Below are 9,818 nucleotides of genomic sequence, written 5' to 3'. Positions count from 1 at the left end.
ACAACATGAAAAATCTTATTCGCCCAACCTTAATGCCTCTTGGGAGAATTATGCTGCTCTGGCTTAATGGTGGATTTCAGAACGTCAACTCGTGAATCTTGCATCATATCATTATTCGGAGAAATATTTAATTAAGTACAATAAATTTCTGACCCAACTTAGTACATATTATAGGATCGTAGGGCTACTAAAAATCCGATCTTTCGCTATCTCCCGCTCACCAACTGTGCAACATCACTATCACCAAATTATATAAGCTGCCCGGGCAACTCGCAGAACCGCATCTTCCCGTATCGAATCTTCCCCTCCTCATCTCCCCCGTTTCCAAATAATGATATTCTTATATATTCTTAATTAATATATAAACCCCCTCTTTCTCTCTCCCTCTCTCGGACCTTATATTAACCAAGAACTGGAAGCGAAGCGGCCATCATTAAATGAGTCTTCTTCTAATGGAGTCCTCCGACTCCGAAACCTCGTGAGATCGAGAGCGCGCGCGATGCGAGAGAGAGAGATGCACCCGCTCTGCTGCATCTCTATCGACTGGGCCGGGATCGGCGACCGCTCGCCGGTGCCGGCGGACCCGGAGCCCGAGCTCGGGGGCGAGGGCGAGGGCGAGGGCGAATCGTCTGCGATCGCCGTTGCCGGGGTGCTCTACAAGTGGACCAACTACGGGAAGGGCTGGCGGTCCCGGTGGTTCTCCCTCCGGAACGGCGTCCTCTCCTACTTCAAGATCCCCCGCCGGGAGGAGGTCCCCTTCTCCGAGGGTGACGGTGTCCGCCTCATTGGCACCGCCGCCACGCGGCTCTCCCGGGTCCATGCAAGGGGCGGCCGCCGGAACCCTCCGAAGCCGGTGGGCGTCGTTTATCTCAAGGTAAGCGAATACCGGAAAATGGCAAACATTCATTCTTTTGTTTACTTTTGATGAAATTTAGTATCAAGAATTGGATCCTTCCTGATTTGTCTGGAGATTTTTGCTAAAACTGGAGTCCATTAGATCCACAAGCTCCAAAAGCTCTTCCAATTCGTCACTTCTCTGATCGATTCTTGCGGCTTGTGGATCAAGATAAGAACAGTTGGATTTCTGGGTCCCTTCTCTTCCTCTCTTCTATCTAGAGAAAAGCAGCCGTTTACTATTTCTGAGCAATTTCTTTTCTTTTCTTTTTACTATTTCTCTTTATTTTTTTTTTCTCTCTCTGTGTACGGAACCAAGAAAGCCTTTGGCACTCCACTTCTTTACCTTTCTACAGTAGAAACCGTTTGTTAAGACCATTTGCGCGTTGGCGAGCCCGAGCAGGATGGGGAGCGAGGTGGGGACGGGAGGTCGTGGGTCACATCTCCGCGTGCGTGTGTGGGGGGAAGCGATACGAAGCTGTGAGGCGTTGCAGTGGATGACGCCGTTGTGAGATGCTTTGCCTCTTGGCCTCTCTTTTTTTGGTGTCATTTTCTTGTGGGGGAGAGGATGAACAGAGGGCGTCTTGTTTGGTTCTTGTTGATTCGGATGCGGGCTTTGTTTCTGTTTCGTGTTTCTTTGGACTTTGGGGTGGCTTGGAGGGGTCTTGGTGGCTCAGTGTGGTGTTGTTGGAAGGGTCGGGCGTCCCCCCACAGGACTCGTGTCCTTGCTGGAGGGTCCTCCAGTGCTTCTTTCTTTAGCTCTGTCGGGTGCTGAGAGAAAAGAGGTACAGTTTTGGTAGATATTTATATATATTTTCTCTGTTCTTTTCTCTGTTTGTGCTTTCTGATCTGGAATTTAAATGTGGTTCGTTATACTTCCCTTCTAAAATTTTAATCTTTTATTTTTTGGTTTTTCTTTTGACATTAAAGTAAGTTCAACTGTTACTTGTCAAAAATCTGTATTTATACCTCCCGAATATTTGATTCCACCCTCCTCCTCCCTCCCTCCCTCCCCCCCCTCTCTCACCTTCTTCTTTTCTTCCTTTTCATAACTGATATTTGGTGGACAATGTTGATGTCTAATTTTTGTTTTTAGTTTTACGGACAATTTAATGAGAATTTCATGATTAAAATGTGTTCGTTGTGGTTTTTCATAATCTTGATTGTTTGGTTTTTACTAGCAGTAAATGAAGTATGGTGGCAGGAGCTATTCAGGCCCACAGTTTGGAACTTAAATTGTGAATGGCTTGGATGCCTTCTTTGGGTGCCTGTAGCCTGGAAATGACAGGCTCCTGCTGGCGTAGATTGGTAATTCTAAGGAAAAGGCAGTGGTATGATTTGTCCATATGTGGCATATGACCTTACCTCTTATTTAGTCTTGGCAAGAGCTAGGTATGTAGGCTGATGATATAGAGCAGTGATTTTGGCAAATCTATTTGCAGCTCAACATGATTGAAATGTATGCTGGTTAACTTATAATATTTAAAATATTTTTTTTTGATTTTCTTAATACATGTTATACTGCAGTCTTGTACTAAATAAAAATCATAGTAGTACGAAAATGTGGGGCAAGTGGATTGGGTTAGACTTGGTTTAGCTTGCCCATATTCAACCAAAATTTACTTTACATGTATAATTTAGACTCCTAGACCATTCATTTAATGGGCCAGCTTGGGTGATGCTAGAGCGCTTAAGACCCACGCGCCGCCACATAGGTCATGAGTCTCAACCATGCGGGTCTTGGGTCCTGGCCTCACGAGTCTCAAAATCCAAGCTAGCTTTACCTCGTTAGAAAAGTTTGATGTTAGTTAATTCTAGAGAATTTTGATTGTTAGAAAAGTTTAACGTTAGTTAATTCTAGAAAATTTTGATTTTTGTGATTTTTTTCTTTTTGAGAGCTTTTGGTTTCATTAGGAAAGTTAATAGTTAGGATTCTTCAAGTTAGAATAGGACTTGCAATTCCACATTAAAAGTTTGAAGAAAAGAGTTTCTTTGTACTGCTTATAAATACTCTCATCGGGGCTCCTCTTGTAATCATCCTTCATCCTTGAGTTATCAATTAGCGAGAGTTCTTTTGTCGGTTTTATCCTTCTTTCTATTCTTTCTCCTCTCTTTTGGTGGATTTCTAGGATTTGTGAGTGAGTATTGTGAGAGCAGTATCATTGGAGTGGCCGGACAAGGTGGTGTCTTCGGTCTTAGAAGAGAGTATCCGCTCTCTGCTTCTCTTCCAACTATCATCTGCCCATTCCAATACCTCACGTTGTACGTGCTGTAGTGAGATTTCTACCTCGTCACATTTGGTTGCATCGACAAGCCTTTCCTCATTTAGGTTTTTAGCCCAAGTTCAACACCTTCCCAGTGTCGGTACTCTGTCAGTGTCAGAGCACGGTTTCAAGTTGCTGCTCTACCATTGCAACATCAAAGAGCATGTTGAATGTGAACAAGATTCGTGAGATATCGAATTAGATGAATTGTACTGCCAGCTTGAACAATGTCAAGAAGATTGGCATCTTTGTTAAGGATAAGAGCAATGTAAACGCCGACATTGCCAAGGTTCCAATCACTACTCTAATAGAGAGCCCTTTGATGATGAAAGCAAATGTTCGAATGAAGAATTGGAAGATTTCAGTCCGTCCTACAACAAAAAAGTATTTTCACCGAGCGAAAAAGATATCCGGAACCAACGTGAACGAAGGCCACACTGCAACCATTATGACTTCGGTATCAAAATAGAATCCCAACTTTAAAGGATGCTTGCAACCTGATGAGTTTGTGGATTGGCTCCACACTATTGAATGAGTTTTCAAGCTTAATGAAGTGCCAACAATCGACGTGTGGAGCTAGTCGCCATCAAGCTTAATAAGTATGTATCATTTTGGTTGAGAAAACTGAAGCGACGATGTGAGCATGAAGGACGCGGCAAGATTCAAATGTGGGACAAGATGCGTCACGAACTTAAGCTTATCATCAGAATAAATTTCTTAAGCTCTACAATCTTTGGTAGCGCGATATGATTGTAGAAGAGTGCACAATCGAATTCGAGCAACTCCTTATGATGTGCGACATCAAGAAGCCCGAATAGCAAACTGTAGCGCGGTATCTTAGAGGACTAAAGTCTGAAATTGAGCATGTTGTACAACTCCAACCCTATTGGATGTTGAATGACATGATATGATTAGCAACAAAAATCGAGAAGCAGCAACTGAGAATAAGTACTTCACGCTTTCTGAGGTATAGAGATGGTGTGTCCAATCAAGGGAGTTTTGTATTGAAAATGTCGGCGTCCTCCAAAGCCGATGCCTTCCATCCGTTTCAAAAGGATGAAGACATCCTCAGCAACTCCAACTGTTCCAATACCGTCACCTTCAACCCTCACAAGTGTTTTAAGTGCCAATTATTTGGACATTTTACAGTCAACCGCTCAAATAGAAAGCTCGTCTCTTTGGTAGAAGAAGAATAGTGCACAAAAGAGGAGGAAGAAGATTAACTAGTCAAATGGGATGAGGAAGGCCCGAGCAAGGAAGAGCTAATGCATGCCGATCAAGATGAAGCCTTGGTGGGCAACTGTAGCTTTAATACGACCATAGTAGCTGACGAAGAAGATTGGTTATGCTATAACATCTTTCACTCTAAATCCACGGCAAGATGGAGGAATCCAACCAAACTTTGACATCCTAAGTATGTTATGCACTTGAGGATTTATTCAGTATTAGTCTCATCAGATGTTGCTGATTATGGTATAGAACTTGGGTTGTGTATGTTAGACGATGAACGCCACCCACATCTTGCTAAAAAACAAGACCAGACTGTTGTGTCTTCTAAGCACCCAATCAACAATCCTGTTATTAGACTAATACCATATTTTAATGGAGATGAGATTACTTAGAATCCTTGTGAAGATCTGAAGACTTGCAAGGAGGTCTGCTGTATTGAGATTATGGTATGCTGAATCAACCGATTCTGGTGGGTTCAGCCCGTACCGAACTGGTGCCAACACGTATAATTTCGATTCCGACCCAGAAGGGGTGGGAACCGAATGGTTCTGTGCGTGTACCAACCGAATGGTTCTGTACGTGTACCGGTGCAAACCGGCCCGGTTCGCACAGTATAAGCCGGTATCGGTGCGAACTAGGCCGGTTTGCACCGGTCCAAGCGCGGGCGCCCCGCGTGCGGCGAAGAGTGCCCGCACGTGGTTCCCCACACAGGGAACCGTGCCCGCGAGCCATGCGCGGTTCCTTGGCCCACGCACAGTTCCTTGCGCCCGCGCAGGGCAGCGCACCCACCCGGGCGCGCGGGACAGCTCGCCTGCGTGGGGCAGTGCGCCCGCGCACTGCCCCGCGCAGGATATTCAATGCCACAGAGTGGCATTTCACGCGGACGTGTGTGCATCCGCGCGGTATTTTTTTTTGTCCTTGCCGGTACAGTACCGGTTCGGTTTGGTATTGTACTGGTACCATACCAGTACCGACGCCCACTGGTACATCGGTACAATCGGTATGACAGACCTTGATTGAGATGAATGAGACAAAAAGAAGCGAAAATTCAGAACTGTCCTTGATTGAAAGTAACAAAAATCTGCTACAGCTGAATATAGTTTCTTGTAAGAATGACTATATGGATGCACTCCCTATGGCCTCCATACAACTATGGCCGGTAGATGAATTGGGCTACCCTAGAAGAACCTACAAGTTCTTCAATATATCCATCCTGCATACATTTGGCAACTGTCTGAGCTATATAAATTTCTCCTACAAAGTGGTTTCAACTCAGAGGTCTCTAGAAAAGAAGTTGGCTTTCAATTAAAATTGCCTATTCATTCCCTGCAAACTATGTGCATATATTTTGCCATTTCTGCTATTTTGGTTGAAGATTTGAATTGCAATAAAAACATTGGAGCGAAGGGAACCATAAAGAGCATAGGTTGTGGATTTAGTTGTAATAGGAACGATGTGGCATATGTTGCTGGAAGCCAAGCTCCTCTACATGCCTAAGATGCAGTTTACAAAGGTTCCATTTGAAAAGAGGCTTGGTCGAGCAATCGCTTCATCCTACACTTCTTTCTTTAGGGTTCACCATCCAGAGTGGAGCACTTCCAACAGCTTAACCTTATTTGTTGTGTAAGGGGATTACAACCTATGAGTGGCCTACTGGTTTTGGTTCTTACATGGATTAATTGATAAGTTGAAGCAATTGATGGGTTGGAAGTCTAGACAAGCTGTGGTGCTCAATGTAATGGAATGCGATGCAGAAAATATATGTATCAGTCCTCCATGATCCTCTTCTTCCTAGAAGAATTCAAGCACTTCAAAATCTATACAAAGAGACTAGGAGGGGTTATTTTTATGTCAAGGCATCGAAGTACTTCAGTCCACCTCCTAGGAGGGTGCAATGTAGCATCAAATCCTTCACAAGGTGTTTGCAGTCCCAAAAGTCAGTTTTTCACCCAAATTTGATTGGCTTATAGTGCATGAAGGCCTCTACATATGTGATGCTTCTTCAATTCCATATTTAGTTGGTATTAGCCGATGGTTTATGATTGCTACAGTCAGGGGCGGCCCAATGCATTTGGGGGCCTAAGGCGAACTAATTAAGAGAGGCCTTTAATTTTTTTGAAAAATAATAAATTTTTTTTAATAAATGCAAAATACTTTAAAAAGTCTACTAAGATTAGTAGGCATAAGCTAGCACTCGGGACCAAAAAAGATGCTATATTTTCTATGAACATATCACTGTATCAAATTAACAAACATCTAGTGCGCCAATAGTAGACTGCTATATAACAATTCCAAACTATGATGTTGTGGCATTGGGAGAGCATGTTGCGGCATTGGGGTGATCCAAACTATGATGACAACCCTAGCATATCCAAGGCCACTGTAAAACAACGTAGCATGTGGCTTGTAATTTGTAATTTTTCTCCTTGCTCTTATCATCATTCTCTTTCTCTTCTTTCTTTCATTTTTCATAAAAAGATGGCTGATGTTGAGTTTGAGCCTGTTTCTAAATTTTAAACTAACGACGCCAGTCACGCCCTCCATACATTTAATGCCAATAATTAGAGTATAACATATTCGGTCACATATACAGTTCACATCCTGGGTATCATGGGCTTCAGGTTTTAGATTGTGTTATTGGTCTATTGTTTTGCATACCATAACTCTTAGTCTCTTACGCTGCACTTCTGGAAACACGTCTACTAACTACTAAGATTAGTAGGCATAAGCCAGCACTCAGGACCAAAAAAGATGCTACATTTTCTACGAACAGATCACTGCAGCAAATTAACAAACATCTGGTGCGCCAACAGTAGACTACTATATAACAATTCCAATTTTCAAGTCTTCACCAGCAACAAAAAACAAGAGATGCAGCCGATCTAACCCATACAAAGAGACAAGAGAGGAGAATGGGAAATTACTTTAATGACAGAGATGATTCTTTCTAAAACAAAAGGCTTCTGATTTTTGCTATAAAAAAAAATCCTGAGACGAGAGAGAAATCGTGATACCTGTCGGAAGATTACAGCAGTCGGATGCCGCCCACACGACACCAGTGACGAAATAAATAGGCCAACGGGGTCGGATCAAAGACCGGATCAAGAACTGATCGACGTTGATGCCTGACTACAGTCTACACAATGCAAAGGAATCAAGGAACTAGGAAGATTGAAGAATAAAGAAGCCAACAGGAAATGAGTTTTGAGAAGGAAAGAGGCATAGTCGTGCTGCCGTGCTGGGATTTGGGAACTGGGAAGTGGGAATTGGGATCGAGGAGGCAAGGAGACGTCAAGGACAAGGAGAATAACCCATAGCTGAATGCCATAGGTGATAGGTTCATAGGTTTACGGCTTACCTTACCTGCTTACCAGCTTTACAGCCATGGCGATGCCGCGATGGGATTGAGAGGCTACAGTTGACAGCTATTCAGCTATTCCTTAGCGATAGGTCGAGCCCTTTTTTTTGGCCTGGGGCCTTGGGCGACCGCCTCGGTCGCCTAACGGTCGGGCCGACCCTGGCTACAGTTGCAGAGCATGTAAGCCAATGTTTAGTGCAAGATGTCCTAAATTCAAAGACACAATTCGGCCAGATCAACTAATGGGTATTAACTTAAAAGTTTGCAATCACAAACAAGGTATAGAGTATGTTGACAAAATTGTTGATTCATAACCAACCATGAGGCATACCGAGAAGGTCACGATAAAGAAACCATGAGTGAGCCACTTGACTTTCCCTCCACTCTGTTTGACCCTGGCATTTGTTTTATCAATCCTTTAGCTGCACTGGGATCTGGATCTTGTTTTTCTCATTAGGCTTTGAGGACTATGTCAACTTCGCTTTTTGCCCAATCTCGATTCCTCTGTAATGCGACTTGCCACTAGAACACCATGCAACAAAACATTTGATGGCTCTTTCCTAATTTTTAAAATGCATTCATAATCATAAGAATGCCTACAAAAATTGAACTCTCTGGAGATTATGGACTATCTGCAATATTTAGGTTTGCTGATCTATCTCTTTACTATGAGGATTAGGAAGACTAAGAAGACTTAGACTCAATGATGAGTCTTCTTCAACTGGAGGAGTATGACATCGGAGCAGCTAGGACGCACATGATGTTGCTTGGGTCGCGAGTCTCGGCCGCATCGATCGCGGGTCTTGGCTGCCCGAGTCGCAGAACCCAAGCTAGCTTTGTCTCGTTAGGAAGGTTCAATGTTAGTTTAATTCTAGGGATTTTGATTGTTAGAAAGTTTGATGTTAGTTAATTCTAAGAGATTTTTAAATTTTTGTGAATCTTTGTTTTGAGAACTTTTGATGTTATTAGAATGGTTAGTAATTAGGATTCTTTGAGTTAGAATAGGACCTGGAATCCCACATTGGAAGTTGAAGAAAGAGTTCTCTTATACTATTTGTACTCCCATTAGAGCTCCTCCTATAATCATCCTGAGACCCTTGAGTTATTGATTAGCGAGAGTTCTCTTGTGGGTTTCATCCTTCTCTCTTTTTCTCTCCTCCTAATTGGTGGATCTTTTGCTTTGCGTGTGAGCATCGTGGGAATTGTATTCTTGAAGTGGCCGACCAAGATGGTGTCTTCGGCCTTAGAAGAGAATGAGCCACCCCCTTGCCTCCTTTTCCAACTACTATCCGCCCATTCTAATACCTTGCATCGTTAATTTGGTTAATTTTAAGTTTTTTAAGTATTTAAAATAGGTACTAGAATTAGTCGATATAATAATGGTCTACATTTAATCGATGTTGATCTAAGATTGAAGTAATCATCACCTTATATATCGAAAGGCCGAGCCCGTTCTTACCAACTAGGGTTTTATACATATTAGTTCATTTTCATGCACATCAAGATTTGGACTCTTCACTAATGCCGATTTATCTTGTATAAAGATAATGCCTTGTAGCAAATATGTCTTTGCTTATTGCAGTTTCTCTTTTTTTATGCTGAGTACAGAAAAGATAAACCCATGCTATTAACTGGAGAGACACACGACAATACAACATACCTGCCACATATTATCTATAGTCATATTGCTAGACATATGCATGTGCAAGTTTTAGCAGGTAAGAAATACTAGGACATGATTCTTGAAATTTCATTTGCATATCCATAAAATAATGAGATTCTTTTACAGGCAGGGTATGAAACTTGGTATCAATCAGGCCCAAGTAGGCTGAACCAGTGTCGATAGGCGTATCGGTCGCCTACTGGATCGGTGCTGAATCGGTCTGCATAACATAGCACGCCGCGTGCGCTGCCCACAGCGCACGCGTAGCGAACCGCTTCGTAGCTGTATCGGATGGTTTCGGCCCGATACCACTTGGTGGGGTCGAAACCATTTTTTTAGGCCGAATCAGGACTGGTCAGAGACCGGACCCGGTTCCGGTACGGGTTGAACGGGCCGGTACGGGCTGGTT

General features: G+C 43.1%; 1 protein-coding gene across 1 annotated transcript in view; it reads left to right on the top strand.

The window, feature by feature from the left end:
- The first annotated feature begins 296 nt into the window (after window positions 1–296).
- Window positions 297–9,818, top strand: part of LOC103705150 (oxysterol-binding protein-related protein 2A) — a 35,183-nt gene continuing 25,661 nt past the window's right edge. The window contains 1 exon segment of the mRNA XM_008788772.4: window positions 297–874. Coding sequence (XP_008786994.2) covers window positions 500–874 — 375 coding nt within the window. The 5' untranslated portion in view covers window positions 297–499.

Source organism: Phoenix dactylifera, chromosome 2 (genome assembly GCF_009389715.1).
Source record: "Phoenix dactylifera cultivar Barhee BC4 chromosome 2, palm_55x_up_171113_PBpolish2nd_filt_p, whole genome shotgun sequence".
Classification (NCBI taxonomy): Eukaryota; Viridiplantae; Streptophyta; class Magnoliopsida; order Arecales; family Arecaceae; genus Phoenix; species Phoenix dactylifera.
The sequence above is the reverse complement of the archived record's forward strand: the minus strand, read 5'-3'. Positions and strand labels throughout refer to the sequence as shown.